This window comes from Manacus candei, unplaced genomic scaffold (genome assembly GCF_025592945.1).
Source record: "Manacus candei isolate 608988 ecotype Guabito, Panama unplaced genomic scaffold, ASM2559294v1 h1tg000133l, whole genome shotgun sequence".
NCBI classification, from domain to species: Eukaryota; Metazoa; Chordata; class Aves; order Passeriformes; family Pipridae; genus Manacus; species Manacus candei.
The window spans coordinates 156,213-171,409 of NW_026138181.1; the positions used below are offsets into that span (position 1 = coordinate 156,213).

Here is a 15,197-nt window from a genome sequence, read left to right on the forward strand (position 1 = left end):
CTGCAAATGACAGTGACTGATTACCTTCTGCAAACCTTGTCCTCCAAGACCTGCCTTACCCTGGAGAGGAAGGACATCAAAAATAGCAACTTCCTTAAAGAGACATCACTCTGCACATGAGGCCTGTTGGGCAACTGTTCTGGGGCATCCAAATCCTATGGATAAAACCCCAGACCTCTTGGGCACAGGTGGAATGGTGTTGATTGCTAAGGAAAGCAGATTTCCCCCAGTCACAGTGGGGATGTGAGGGTTTAAGGCTGTTGCCAGAAACATCACCTTAAAATGTGGGGCAAAATGGGGATGCTGAGCAGCAGAAGAGTTGCTGGGTAGACTGGATTGAGTGGTGGAGATGGGTGATGTCAGCAGTGTGGGCAGATGTACTTGTGTGAATGGCACAAGCAATAATCAAGGGGGTTTTTTTTGGGGGGGGGTTGTGGTTTTTTAGGTTTTTTTGGTTTTGTTTTGGGGTTTTTTGCTTTCTTTTTTGTTTATGGGAGTGAAATGCTGAGCCCTCAGTGGGGCTTCTCTGTGGGACTAGAGGCAGGGCTCAAAGTCCTTGAAGGCCAGATGAAGGAATCCAGCATTCCCTTCCTCCTGCTTCTCTGATGGCATGGAGAACGTCCCCAGGATGCTCTTTGGGACTTCAATCTCAGCTTGGGATGGAGTGAATACAACACATGCCTGGTGCTCAGGATCAATACTTCAACAGTGTTTGATTTCTCTAAGCCATCTGCCTTGCTGTAAAAGGCATGACCGGGTATTTCATGACCAGGTATTTCACTGATGCCCCAGCAGAGCCCAAACTGCAAAATGTGGTTTTTCTCTTTATTGTGGGCGAATTTCGTCTCTTGACGAGTTTAAATTCTCTCTCCCCTCAAACAACCCCTGTATTTCTCTCTCCCAGGTACTACTCAGACATTGCCAAAATGCCAGCCATCAGTGACCAGGACATGAATGCCTACCTGGCTGAGCAGTCCCGCATGCACATGAACGAGTTCAACACCATGAGCGCGCTCTCAGAGATCTACTCCTACGTGGGCAAGTACAGCGAGGAGGTGAGAGCCTTGGAGAGGTTCTGAGGGACCATGGCACAGCCCACCCATGTATCACAGATGCCTATCTTCATCCTGGCTAGGGGGGGTGATGGGTTTATGGGATGAGAAGCAAGGCTTGGGGCCTGTAAAAGGGAAGGTCTGGGATTTTCGGTCTCCACAGCACTCTTCTGTCTGGATCACTGTTGTTTTTATCTCCTGCTATTGGTCAATCAGGTTTAGCTGGCTTGCAGTAGATGATGGTCTGCTTGGTGCAGAGGAGCCATGCATGAGCTCTGCATCTCCTGTGGCCAGAAGTGGTTTAAGAACATGTGGCCAAAATTTGTTTACGAACATGTGGCCAATGCCATTCCAGATACCCTAAAGCACCCAAGAATGGTCCAGCAGGCATGACACAGACTTTAAGGTGTCCAGCATGGTTCTGTGCATTGAAGGCCAGGTGAGACCCTTTAGGGCATCTCTAGTGGCATGGCCAGGTGATGAATAAAGCTATTAAATAACTGATCTCCAAGACAAGAATCTGTTTGACTGGTTGAAATCTAAAGGTCTGTATTTAGTGAGATCAAGCCCAAACTGCCTGCCTAGTTCCCTGCTGACCTGCTTTGCATGATCTAAGCTAAGCCTGGGACTTACCTTAGAGAAAACTAATCCTCATCTGCTGCTATAAGATGCTGGACTCAGTTGTTTGGGGGAAAAAAAAAATAAACCCTATCACTTTTTCCTCTTTCCTTTTCCAGATTCTCGGAGCCCTCGATCAAGACGACCAGGCTGGGAAACAGAAACTTGCCTACAAACTTGAACAAGTCATAACCCTCATGAGCATAGACAGCTGAGAACTGTCCTGCCAGGGCCACCCTGGGAGGGATAAACCAAGTCGTGCCTCACTCAAGATCATCATCTTTACCAAGTGCAAGTTTTGATGGGCTGTAAGCAGAGTCACCCACACAGCTCCTCTCTCTCTCTCTCATTCTCTCTTTCTCTCCCTCATTTCTCTCTCTTTCCAAATCTATGGACGAAGTGACAGAGCCCCAGGGGTTAAAGGAAAAGACTGCAGAAGAATCTTGGCTCTGGGGCCATGGAGACATTCAGGTGGAGCTCTCCTTTTCACAGCTTCCCCTCTGCCTTCACCCTAGAGAAAAACTATTAAACACACAAAAAAACACCCCCCCACAAACCCTCCCCCAACATCTCATCATCACTCTGCAGAGGCGAAATTGGGAGGTAACTTCTGTCATGCTGCTTTAACTGCCCTCCAAGGGCTTGTAGCCCCTGGAGTGGACATGGAAATGAACTCAGTATTACTCAAAGTCTCCCCAAGGGGAAGGCAGCTGCCTGCAGGGATCCTGGAGGGCAGAGCAAATCCAGCTCCTCTCCTGCAGAGCCATCACAACTCTATCTCCTGAGAGTGACCCACCAGGAGAGGAACCCCAAGGCTCCCTGGAAAACGCCAGAGTGGGACCACTGTGGCTCTAACCTGCCTGGTGTAGCTGCTCCCTTGGGGCAGGGAAAGGGTCAAGAGGGGAGGAGGAGACCAACCCTCCCCTGCCCATGTGTTTCATATGGTTATTCTTATTTTTCCAAGAGACACGTGTCCCCCGCCGTCTTTCCCGTCGTGTCCTGTTGGTCGTAGCACTGCGGCAAAATTGCTCTCTCTGCTCAGTGGCCTCCTCCTGTCAGTGGTGGTTCTGCTCCTTCTGGCAATGGACAGCACAGCATCTCCCTTGTTCCCACCTCAGCTTGGAAAGCAAGAGCCACAGGTCTCATTTTGTTCCATCCTCAACAAAACAAACAAACAAACAAACAAACAAAAAACCAACAAACCACCTAGAGGGATTTTTTTTTTTTTTAAAGCTGTTAATTCTTTCCATTTTGTTTCCTCAACTGGAACAAAGGCGTTGTTTTCTCCTGGTGGAATATCAGAAGGACACTGAAGGGTTTGCCAGGAACCAAGGTGGTGCACAGGACTGATGGTAAAACCTTCCTTCCAAGCCACTCCTAAGAGGAAATGTCACCACACGTGAAAAAATCTTGGAGGAAATCCAAATGAAACAGTGCAAAAAAATTCTTCTACCTGCAGCTGAACTGCTGGTCTTCTGGAGGTCTCTCTGAAGCCCATCTGCCTTTTGATGCCAATTCCTGGCCTTTCCTCCTGTCCACCTCTGGAACCAACAGGCCTTGCTGAGGGATTTTATCTCTCTTTGCACCTCTTACCCCTTCAGAGATCACTGTCACCACAGGACAATTGTAGGTGATCCCCCTGTCCCATCCTCTGCTCAGCTCCTCCAGAACAACATCTCAACCTGTTTCATGACCAACCAAAGAGGAGTGAACTCCTCCATCTCCCCTGCCTTTGGCTGTTCTGTTCACACAGCCTGGATAACACCATGGTTAGAGACCCTCGAGGTGTGGAGAACGTTGTACACCGTGGAGGCAAGAGCTGGGTCTGCATTCACCTCCCCAGAAACCAACAGAACTGACTCCCAGATGGAGGAGTGGCTGGAGAATCAGCCCACGTCCACCTCATCATCCTCAGAGCTCCAGCCTGCGTCTACTTTGCACCTGGAGGGAGAAAGGGGTAAAGACAGGGTGTGTAAAGTGATTGGAGAACGAGTGCATTTGGGTTTATTGATGCCTTTTGCTGTCCAACCAGAACCTCCTCAGAGTGACAGACCATGAGTGCATGGAAAAATGGGGGGGTGGGGGGTGCAAACAGGGGTCAGTCAGCGAGCAGGTTTCCCTCAGCCAAGCAGATACACACACAGGCAAGTGTTTCCAAAAACCATTTCCGACAGCAGTCCCAAACTGGATGTGTCTGTGGGGAGAACATCACAAAATTCACATTGAAACAGCAAACTTAGGGACACGTCTTGGTTTTAAAACCCCAGACATTTCTCTCTTGATTCTGATTATTCTTATTTTGTGTGTGTGTGTGTGTGTGTGTGTGTGTGTGTATCTGTGTGCGCGCGTGTGTGTTCCTCCCCTTTTAATTTTGCTTGCTTTCTGTTGGATTGCTGAGCTGATGGACTCATCATGCACCTTATGGACATCTCAGCATCTTTAAGAGGCCTGTGCACAGGGGATGGTTTGGGTTTGCTTGGTTCTGCCACGGTTCTTTTGCTCCATTTGGCGACGTCGGCGCATGTTCCAGATCCATTGATTATGGCTATGAAAGTGGGCTTGGAATTCCCACCAGAGCCAGTGGTAAGGAAGTGACAACAACAACGACACAAACACGATATTTTTTTATAAGTACGTTAAAAAAAAAAAAAAAGGGAAAAAATTAAATTAAAAAAAAAAAAAAAAAGGAGAAGAAACCAAAGGTTTTGACAAACAAAGTGCCACAAAAGATAAATATGGACCCTATTGTCATGCCTTGTTCTCACAGCTGGATGGTAGGAGTCTAAGGACAAGTAGCTGGCTTGGAGGGGAGTGGTGATGGGTGATGGGCAATCCTGCCTGGACATGTGCACATGGAAGGAAGAAGAAGCTGTTTAACATTAAAAAAAAAAAAAAAAAAAGGTATCAAAATGAACTGGTGTGATCCTCCTGGAGTCAGAGGAACACCACAGGGGAAATCTGTGATCCTCCTGGAGTCAGAGGAACACCACAGGGGAAATCTGAGACTCACCCATGTTCTTTTCGCTGTTTTCAGGGCTGTGGTTTTGGTTTACTATGGTTGTTTCGTTTGCCATTGTTGTTATTTTGTTTCTTCTTGCTGGTACGGAGTTTTTCATCTGTATATTATATATATATATTTTCGAGAAAAACTTGAACACCTCAGAGACACTGAGAATGAAACACTTAAAGGGAATGGGAAGCACCACGAGATTGGTGCCTTAACCCTTCCCAAGTTCCCATTTAGGCATTTCTGCTTTCTCTCCACCCTCTTCTTTCCCCCATGCCCAGGATTTGAAAGAAAATCTGCATTTTGCTTCTCTTTCATCTCCTCCTTATTATTTTTTCCTTCTTTCTGTTTCTCTTTATTTGGTGTTTGAGCTGGTTTTGGCTTTTTGCTTGGAAAATGTGCCAGAATTGTGATGTAAATGCGTGGGCTTCCTCCCCTGTCCCCTTCAGTGCCCTTCCCATTTCCAACCACTGTCCCAGCATCCCCCAGTCTATGAGAGGTCTTGGCATCTTTCTTCCCAGCCTCACCTGTTGAGCTTAACTATTTTTAAGTGCATGTAAAATACAACTAAAAACAAAGACACAAGCAGAAGAATGAACCCTACTACAACACGGATAAGTTCTTTTCCTTTGATTTCTTTTCCCCCACCTCCCTTTCCACACTTGACCAAAAATTCCCCGATAAATTGGTATTATTCCACCCTGTTTTTCAAGCCACATGGCGAGAACTGGAGCCAAAATTCCTAGAAGTCAATGGACAGGCTCTGAATATCCAGAATATGACAGGCTGATCTTCTTGGGTGTTTCTCGAACACTGCAGTCAAATAATTAATGCTGCCACTTTCAGCACCATCAGAAATGGGGAAAGGGAATTCATGGAGATTCTCTGAGGTTCTACTGAGAGAGCCAAGATTATTTCTCCACTGCAGGGTTTGCTCTGGGGCTTTGTACCTGGTTTAGAGGAAGAAAAGGTGAACAATCCCTCTGCAGTCACGTCGTGTCCTCCCTGTGAGTGTGGTCACCTGTCAGTGCCACAGTGATCTGAGACATGATCCATCATACCATGTGCTTTTGCAGACTGAGCCTTCCAGGCAACACCAGGAAACACCAGGAAACACCAGGAAACAGTGTGGGAAAAGTTGGGTGTGTCTGGATGGAGGTGTTAGAGATTGTTTGCTCTCGAGCACACAGCACAAGAGAACGATGGAGAAGGAGAAATGCAGCCACTCAAGGTCACCTTCCTCTCCAACACAGAATCATAGAATCATTTAGGTTGGAAAAGACCCCTAAGATCATTTAGGTTGGAAAAGACCTCTAAGGTCACGGAGTCCAAATGTTAAAACATTCCTCAGTCCTTCTCTTCCCACTCTTTATTCTGTCCTGGACATATCTGAAGGTTTGGTCCAACCCAGCATAGACCAGCCTTGCTCCAGTAGGTAAGAGGACTTCGTTTTCCCACTGCAGTTGTCTTGTCTCTCCTCTTTGACACTTAAGACCATAAAAATTATGAAGTCACAAAGATTCACCAGCACAAATTTTTTTTGGTATTTGCTTTGATTGAAAAGCAATTACCAAAGTTTGCAGATCTCGTGCATTAACCCCCAGAAACTGTTTACCAGGAAGGGAAAGAGACCAAGTAAATCACATAATTGTCATTATTTTTAATAATGCTGTTGAAAACTGATAGATAAAATCTGAAGAGTCGAGTGGTCAGTCTCAGTGTTGAGTCAGCCAACATAAGTATTACAAGTTCCTTCTAAGTCTGGGGTGCATGTGAGGTAAAAACCCGAGCACGGAACAGCTGATATCAAGAGAGAAGTTGTTTAGAAGTAAGTCAAAACATGAAATGTAGGTCTGTCCTTCCCCAAGGCTTTAGTGAAGAGCTTTTCTTAGTGGGACATACATTTGTGTTTGAACAAGAGACACTTAAAAATCATAGAATGGTTTGGGTTGGAAGGGGCCTTAAAACTCATCTTGTTCCACCCCCCTGCCACAGGCTGGGACACCTTCCACTAGACCAGGTTTCTCAAAGCTCTGTCCAGCCTAGTCTTGAACACTTCCAGGAATGGAAGTCCTTAAGTCCAAAGGCAATCTCAGACCAAAAAGAAAAGTCTGGCCTGTTGGAGATGACCAGGACTATTGTCTCATATCACCAGGGCTTCAGTAAAACAAGTCCTGCTTCACCCTTCCCAGCAGCCTGCAAAGGAATTACTCATGAAGCAGAGTCATCTGATAGTGTGGACACATTTCTTGATGCTGTAGAAGGAACGAGGGAGAGGAGGAAAACTGATCCTCCTTCCAAATTCCCGAGGTAGCTCTAGTGTGTAAGAGGTTTGCTCCTCCGTAGGAATCTGTTGCTTTCTGTGGTGACCATTGCTGATGGGACCAGATGAGCACTTTACTGGAACCCCAGCAGTCCCACCAAGGTGGGTTTGGTCCCTTTCTCCTCCCTGCTTCAGCACTGAGCTACAGAGGCCAGACAGAGAGCACTGAGTGGAAATGTTCATTGTGTTGTGACCAGTTCGTGCGGGTTTTGGGTGGCTCACCAAAAATTGCATCCAGGAGCCCAGTTTCCTTATCCCTCACTCTTGAATGAGGGTAAGAATATAAAAATCCAACTCTCAAATCAGTGTTGTTTAAACCTCTGAGATTCTGAGAACCACCCCCCTCCTGGGATGAGCAGGGGAGCCCAGGAATGGATCTCTTTCCCAAACTAGGGAGTTATGATCATTTATGATCAGAGCAGATTGTGTTCCTGTGTTGGCAGATGCCTCACCAGGGCAGCTGTTGGGTAAAGAAGTACTGGCATAGAATTATGGAATGGTTTGGATTGGAAGGGACCTTAAATACCATCTAATTCCAACCCTCTGCCATGGGCAGGGACACCTTCCACTATCCCAGGTTGCTCCAAGCTCTGTCCAACCTGGCCTTGAACACTTCCAGGATGGAGCATCCACAACTTCTCTGGGCAACCTAAAACCACCCACAGAGCCTTAGTGATCCCAGGACAATTTGCTCTGTGCATCTGATGACTAGTAAGCTGTCCTCCAGGGCAGGTGGAGGTTTTGGGATATCCTAACTCTTCCCATCCAGTCTTGGTCTGATGAAACACGTGAACTTCAGCCTCATGGTGTGAACCTCAACCTTCTGGTCATTCCCAGCCTGACTTTTCCTGATTTGCAGCTCCCATTTGAAAGTATTGTTTGATCCATAGACTCCTGCAGTTTTCCCTCACCCCTGACACTGTGCAAAGCCCCTTTCTCAAAAAAAAAAAAATAATTGTGTTGTCTTACAGGGAATAACTGTTTTGAGGAGAATGCTTTCAAAATGGAGCTTGTCAACCATGTTTATTTGGGATGGCTCAGTTCACTACACCCTTAGAGAAACACCCAAGGGGACACAGGCTTACAGCAAAAAATTAATTTGTAGAGAGATGTCAAAAGTAAAAAAAAAAAAAAAAAAAAAAAAGGCAAAAAAAAAGAAAAGGATTTACACTTGGAAAAAAAATAAACCCACCAAAAACCCATTGAAGTTTTAAAGCTGCTTAGTCTGATCAACCTGTCACGTGTGTGATTTCTGTTGTCGTCGTCGTTTGTTCATTGTTTGGCTGTTTTGTGTTGTTTTTTTTTTTAATCTTCTGTTCTAAAAATGGAGAGTTTACCTCAAGAAATTCTTTCTGCTTGGAAACAGATCACCTCAGAGACGCTCACAGCAGAGAGCAGCACGCAGGGAAGCTCAGTAAAGCAAAGTTGGGTGTGGAAAACAGAGGAAAAAGCAGGACATTCAGGCTCTTTCAGCATTCCCTTCTCTTGGTGGTGTGGTCTGGCATTTCCCAGACTGGGAATTTCCCAGTGGGGAGGCTGCTGTTCACTGTGGGATAGACTGAGGCACAAGAGCCAGTTGGAGAAATCAAGGCACATGTCCAAGCTTGGAGTCCTTTCTGAAGTATCTTAAGAGAAAGTTAGTGTTATTTAAAATTTCTATGCTGCTCTTTCTCCGTTCCCTGGAGAAATTCCACTTGCCAGCTCAGAGTGGGGTAAGGAAGCAGAGAGATTAGGTGCTAGCTAAATGTTCCCAGTGTTTTTCCCTAAGGATTTGAGAGGCAACTGGATTATTTAAAGTCACAAGACAGGCCCTTCCTTGTGTCTGACCCTGTGTCTTGGACATACATGAGCCCAGAAGTCTCACCCTCTGTTTTGCTAAAGCTTCCACCTTAAATCCAAAATCAATGGAAAGACATATCCTTTCACTTCAGTGTTACTAACAGCCTCAAAGAGATGTCAAGACAGCATTAGAAAGGAGGTTGGGATCCTTTTTCTTAGGTTGTTGTTGTTGTTGGTTTGATTTTCTTTTGAATTGATCCTAGTTAAAGAAAAAAAATTAAATAAAGTCTATACTATTTAAATTGGAATCCCGTTGTTACTTGGTAAAGGCAAAGCTTCTGTACCTTTGTTATAATTAATTGTATACCTGTGTATGTAAATATAAGGCATTCCTATTTTGCAGTCCAGAACAAAAAAAAAAAAGGAAAAAAAAACTATTTGTAATATAGAATAAAGTTTATTAAAAAAAAATAAAGAAATAAAGCCCCAGGCTGTGATTGCTGCTTCCTGTGGCCAAATGGAGCCAGAGGAAGGGAATAGAAAAGAAGGGGAAGCATGAGACTGGATAAGATCCCAGTTATTTATACAAAGGTATGGGAATCAACATGCTCATGTCAACAAGGGTTGTGAAAAAATTCCTTCTTTCCTTCCTGCCTTCCTGCATTCCTTCTTTTTTCCCCCTTAATGTTATTTAATCTTTTTTGATCACCGAACCTCACTTTCTCCTCAGACCTCAGAACGTCAGGAGTGTACCCTGCCTTCCTGCCTTCTTTCTTTTCTTCTTTCTCTTCTTATTTCCTTCTTGCTTGCATTTCCTTCCTATTCTTATCTTCCTTCCCTTCCCTTCCCTTCCCTTCCCTTCCCTTCCCTTCCCTTCCCAACCTTCCTTCCAACCTTCCCTTCCCTTCCCTTCCCTTCCCTTCCCTTCCCTTCCCTTCCCTTCCCTTCCCTTCCCTTCCCTTCCCTTCCCTTCCCTTCCCTTCCCTTCCCTTCCCTTCCTTCCCTTCCCTTCCCTTCCCTTCCCTTCCTTCCCTTCCCTTCCCAACCTTCCCAACCTTCCTCCAACCCTTCCCTTCCTCCCTTCCCTTCCCTTCCCTTCCCTTCCCTTCCAACCTTCCCAACCTTCCCTTCCTTCCTTCCCTTCCCTTCCCTTCCCTTCCCTTCCCTTCCCTTCCCTTCCCTTCCCTTCCCTTCCCTTCCTTCCTTCCCTTCCCTTCCCTTCCCTTCCCTTCCAAACCTTCCCTTCCAAACCTTCCCAAACCCTTCCCAAACCTTCCCTTCCCAAACCTTCCCTTCCCAACCTTCCCTTCCCTTCCCAACACCTTCCTCCCACTCCTCCCCTTCCCTCCCTTCCCTTCCCTTCCCTTCCCTTCCTTCCCTCCAACCTCCCTTCCCTTCCCTTCCCATCCCTTCCCTACCTTCCCTTCCCAAACCTTCCCTTCCCTTCCCTTCCCTTCCCTTCCCTTCCCTTCCCTTCCCCTTCCCTTCCCTTCCCTTCCCTTCCCTTCCCCTTCCCTTCCCTTCCCTTCCCTTCCCTTCCATCCCTTCCCTTCCCTTCCCTTCCCTTCCCTTCCCAAACCTTCCCTTCCCCTTCCCTTCCCTTCCCTTCCCCTTCCCTTCCCTTCCCTTCCCTTCCCTTCCCTTCCCTTCCCTTCCCTTCCCTTCCCAAACCTTCCCTTCCCTTCCCTTCCCAAACCTTCCCTTCCCTTCCCTTCCCTTCCCAAACCTTCCCTTCCCTTCCCTTCCCTTCCCTTCCCAAACCTTCCTTCCCTTCCTTCCCTTCCCTTCCCTTCCCTTCCCTTCCCTTCCCTTCCTTCCCTTCCCTTCCCTCTCCCTTCCTTCCCTTCCCTTCCCTTCCCTTCCCTCTTCCCAAACCTTCCCAAACCTTCCCAAACCTTCCCTTCCCTTCCCAAACCTTCCCTTCCCTTCCCTTCCCTTCCCTTCCCTTCCCTTCCCTTCCCTTCCCTTCCCTTCCCTTCCCTTCCCTCCCCTTCCCTTCCCTTCCCTTCCCTTCCCTTCCCTTCCCTTCCCTTCCCTTCCCTTCCTTCCCTTCCCTTCCCTTCCCTTCCCTTCCTTCCCTTCCCTTCCCTTCCCTTCCCTTCCCTTCCCTTCCTTCCCTTCCCTTCCCTTCCCTTCCCAAACCTTCCCAAACCTTCCCTTCCCTTCCCTTCCCTTCCCAAACCTTCCCTTCCCTTCCCTTCCCTTCCCTTCCTCCCTTCCCTTCCCTTCCCTTCCCTTCCCTTCCCTTCCCTTCCCTTCCCAAACCTTCCCTTCCCTTCCCTTCCCTTCCCTTCCCTTCCCTTCCCTTCCCTTCCCAAACCTTCCCTTCCCTTCCCTTCCCTTCCCTTCCCTTCCCTTCCCTTCCCTTCCTTCCCTTCCCTTCCCTTCCCTTCCCTTCCCTTCCTTCCCTTCCCTTCCTTCCCTTCCCTTCCCTTCCCAAACCTTCCCTTCCCTTCCCTTCCCTTCCCAAACCTTCCCTTCCCTTCCCTTCCCTTCCCAAACCTTCCCTTCCCAAACCTTCCCTTCCCAAACCTTCCCTTCCCAAACCTTCCCTTCCCTTCCCTTCCCTTCCTTCCCTTCCCAAAGCTTCCCTTCCCTTCCCAAACCTTCCCTTCCCAAACCTTCCCTTCCCTTCCCAAACCTTCCCTTCCCAAACCTTCCCTTCCCTTCCCTTCCCTTCCCTTCCCTTACCTTCCCTTCCCTTCCCTTCCCTTCCCTTCCCTTCCCTTCCCTTCCCTTCCCTTCCCTTCCCTTCCCTTCCCTTCCCTTCCCTTCCCTTCCCTTCCCTTCCCAAACCTTCCTTCCCTTCCCTTCCCTTCCCTTTCCTTCCCTTCCCTTCCCTTCCCTTCCCTTCCCTTCCCTTCCCTTCCCAAACCTTCCCTTCCCCAACCTTCCCTTCCCTTCCCTTCCCTTCCTTCCCTTCCCTTCCCTTCCCTTCCTTCCCTTCCCTTCCCTCCTTCCCTTCCCTTCCCTTCCCTCCTTCCTTCCCTTCCCTTCCCTTCCCTTCCCTTCCCTTCCCTTCCCTTCCCTTCCCTTCCCTTCCTTCCCTTCCCTTCCTTCCCTTCCCTTCCCTTCCCTTCCAACCTTCCCTTCCTTCCCTTCCCTTCCCTTCCCTTCCCTTCCTTCCCTTCCCTTCCCTTCCCTTCCCTTCCCTTCCCTTCCCTTCCCTTCCCTTCCCTTCCCTTCCCTTCCCTTCCCTTCCCTTCCCTTCCCAAACCTTCCCTTCCCTTCCCCTTCCCTTCCCTTCCCTTCCTCCCTTCCCTTCCTTCCCTTCCCTTCCCTTCCCTTCCCTTCCCTTCCCTTCCCAAACCTTCCCAAACCTTCCCTCCCTTCCCTACCCTTCCCTTCCCTTCCCTTCCCTTCCCTTCCCTTCCCTTCCCTTCCCTTCCCTTCCCTTCCCTTCCCTTCCCTTCCCAAACCTTCCCTTCCCTTCCCTTCCCAAACCTTCCCTTCCCTTCCCTTCCCTTCCCAAACCTTCCCTTCCCTTCCCTTCCCTTCCCTTCCCAAACCTTCCCTTCCCTTCCCTTCCCTTCCCTTCCCTTCCCTTCCCTTCCCTTCCTTCCCTTCCCTTCCCTTCCCTTCCCTTCCCTTCCCTTCCCTTCCCAAACCTTCCCAACCTTCCCAAACCTTCCCTTCCTTCCCAAACCTTCCCTTCCCTTCCCTTCCCTTCCCTTCCCTTCCTTCCCTTCCCTTCCTTCCCTTCCCTTCCCTCCCCTTCCCTTCCCTTCCCTTCCCTTCCCTTCCCTTCCCTTCCCTTCCCTTCCCTTCCCTTCCCTTCCCCTTCCCTTCCCTTCCCAAACCTTCCCTTCCCTTCCCTTCCCTTCCCTTCCCTTCCCTTCCCTTCCTTCCCAAACCTTCCCAAACCTTCCCTTCCCTTCCCTTCCCTTCCCAAACCTTCCCTTCCCTTCCCTTCCCTTCCCTTCCCTTCCCAAACCTTCCCTTCCCCTTCCCTTCCCTTCCCTTCCCTTCCCTTCCCTTCCCTTCCCTTCCCTTCCCTTCCCTTCCTTCCCTTCCCAAACCTTCCCTTCCCTTCCCTTCCCTTCCCTTCCCTTCCCTTCCCTTCCCTTCCCTTCCCTTCCCTTCCCTTCCCTTCCCAAACCTTCCCTTCCCAAACCTTCCCTTCCCTTCCCTTCCCTTCCCAAACCTTCCCTTCCCTTCCCTTCCCTTCCCAAACCTTCCCTTCCCAAACCTTCCCTTCCCAAACCTTCCCTTCCCAAACCTTCCCTCCCTTCCCTTCCCTTCCCTTCCCAAAGCTTCCCTTCCCTTCCCAAACCTTCCCTTCCCAAACCTTCCCTTCCCTTCCCAAACCTTCCCTTCCCAAACCTTCCCTTCCCTTCCCTTCCCTTCCCTTCCCTTACCTTCCCTTCCCTTCTCCCTTCCCTTCCCTTCCCAAACCTTCCCTTCCCTTCCCTTCCCTTCCCTTCCCTTCCCTTCCCAAACCTTCCCTTCCCAAACCTTCCCTTCCCTTCCCTTCCCTTCCCTTCCCCTTCCTTCCCTTCCCTTCCCTTCCCTTCCCTTCCCTTCCCTTCCCTTCCCTTCCCTTCCCTTCCCTTCCCTCCCTTCCCTTCCCTTCCCTTCCCTTCCCTTCCCTTCCCTTCCTTCCCTTCCCTTCCCAAACCTTCCCTTCCCTTCCCTTCCCTTCCCAAACCTTCCCTTCCCTTCCCTTCCCTTCCCTTCCTTCCCTTCCCTTCCCTTCCCTTCCCTTCCCTTCCCTTCCCTTCCCTTCCCAAACCTTCCCTTCCCAAACCTTCCCTTCCCTTCCCTTCCCTTCCCTTCCCTTCCCTTCCCAAACCTTCCCTTCCAAACCTTCCCTTCCCTTCCCTTCCTTCCCTTCCCTTCCCAAACCTTCCCTTCCCTTCCCTTCCCTTCCCTTCCCTTCCCTTCCCTTCCCTTCCTTCCCAAACCTTCCCTTCCCTTCCCTTCCCTTCCCTTCCCTTCCCTTCCCTTCCCTTCCCTTCCCTTCCCTTCCCTTCCTTCCCTTCCCTTCCCTTCCTTCCTTCCCTTCCCTTCCCAACCTTCCTCCCAAACCTTCCCTCCCTCCCTTCCCATCCTCCCAACCCTTCCCTTCCCTTCCCTTCCCAAACCTTCCCAAACCTTCCCTTCCCTCCCAACCTTCCCTTCCCAAACCTTCCCTTCCCTTCCCTTCCCAAACCTTCCCTTCCCTTCCCTTCCCCTTCCCTTCCCTTCCCAAACCTTCCCTTCCAAACCTTCCCTTCCCTTCCCTTCCTTCCCTTCCCTTCCCAAACCTTCCCTTCCAAACCTTCCCTTCCCAAACCTTCCCTTCCCTTCCCTTCCCTTCCCAAACCTTCCTTCCCAAACCTTCCCTTCCCAAACCTTCCCTTCCCTTCCCTTCCCAAACCTTCCCAAACCTTCCCTTCCCTTCCCAAACCTTCCCTTCCCAAACCTTCCCTTCCCTTCCAAACCTTCCTTCCCTTCCTTCCCTTCCCTTCCCTTCCCTTCCCTTCCCTTCCCTTCCCTTCCCTTCCCTTCCCTTCCCTTCCCTTCCCTTCCTTCCCTTCCCTTCCCTTCCCTTCCTTCCCTTCCCTTCCCTTCCCTTCCCTTCCCTTCCCTTCCCTCTTCCCTTCCCTTCCCTTCCCTTCCCTTCACCTTCCCTTCCCTTCCCTTCCCTTCCCTTCCCTTCCCTTCCCTTCCCTTCCCTTCCCTTCCCTTCCCAAACCTTCCCTTCCCAAACCTTCCCAAACCTTCCTTCCCTTCCCTTCCCTTCCCAAACCTTCCCTTCCCTTCCCTTCCCTTCCTTCCCTTCCCTTCCTTCCCTTCCCTTCCCTTCCCTTCCCTTCCCTTCCCTTCCCTTCCCTTCCCTTCCCTTCCCTTCCCTTCCCTTCCCTTCCCTTCCCAAACCTTCCCTTCCCAAACCTTCCCTTCCCTTCCCTTCCCTTCCCTTCCCTTCCCTTCCCTTCCCTTCCCTTCCTTCCCTTCCCTTCCCTTCCCTTCCCTTCCCTTCCCTTCCCTTCCCTTCCCTTCCCTTCCCTTCCCTTCCCTTCCCTTCCCTTCCCTTCCCTTCCCAAACCTTCCCTTCCCAAACCTTCCCTTCCCTTCCCTTCCCTTCCCAAACCTTCCCTTCCCAAACCTTCCCAAACCTTCCCAAACCTTCCCTTCCCAAACCTTCCCTTCCCAAACCTTCCCTTCCCAAACCTTCCCTTCCCAAACCTTCCCTTCCCAAACCTTCCCAAACCTTCCCTTCCCTTCCCAAACCTTCCCAAACCTTCCCAAACCTTCCCAAACCTTCCCTTCCCAAACCTTCCCTTCCCAAACCTTCCCTTCCCTTCCCTTCCCAAACCTTCCCTTCCCAAACCTTCCCTTCCCTTCCCTTCCCTTCCCTTCCCAAAGCTTCCCTTCCCTTCCCAAACCTTCCCTTCCCTTCCCTTCCCTTCCCTTCCCTTCCCTTCCCTTCCCTTCC

General features: G+C 49.8%; 1 protein-coding gene across 1 annotated transcript in view; it reads left to right on the plus strand.

Annotated features, from left to right (window-relative positions):
- LOC127462648 (plexin-A4) overlaps nt 1-7,955 on the plus strand; it is a 160,904-nt gene extending 152,949 nt beyond the window's left edge. The window contains exons 28-29 of the mRNA XM_051771449.1: nt 905-1,055; nt 1,790-7,955. Of these exons, the coding sequence (XP_051627409.1) occupies nt 905-1,055; nt 1,790-1,885 (247 nt within the window). The 3' untranslated portion in view covers nt 1,886-7,955. The remainder of the gene's footprint in view (nt 1-904; nt 1,056-1,789) is intronic.
- Nucleotides 7,956-15,197: the final 7,242 nt, after the last annotated feature.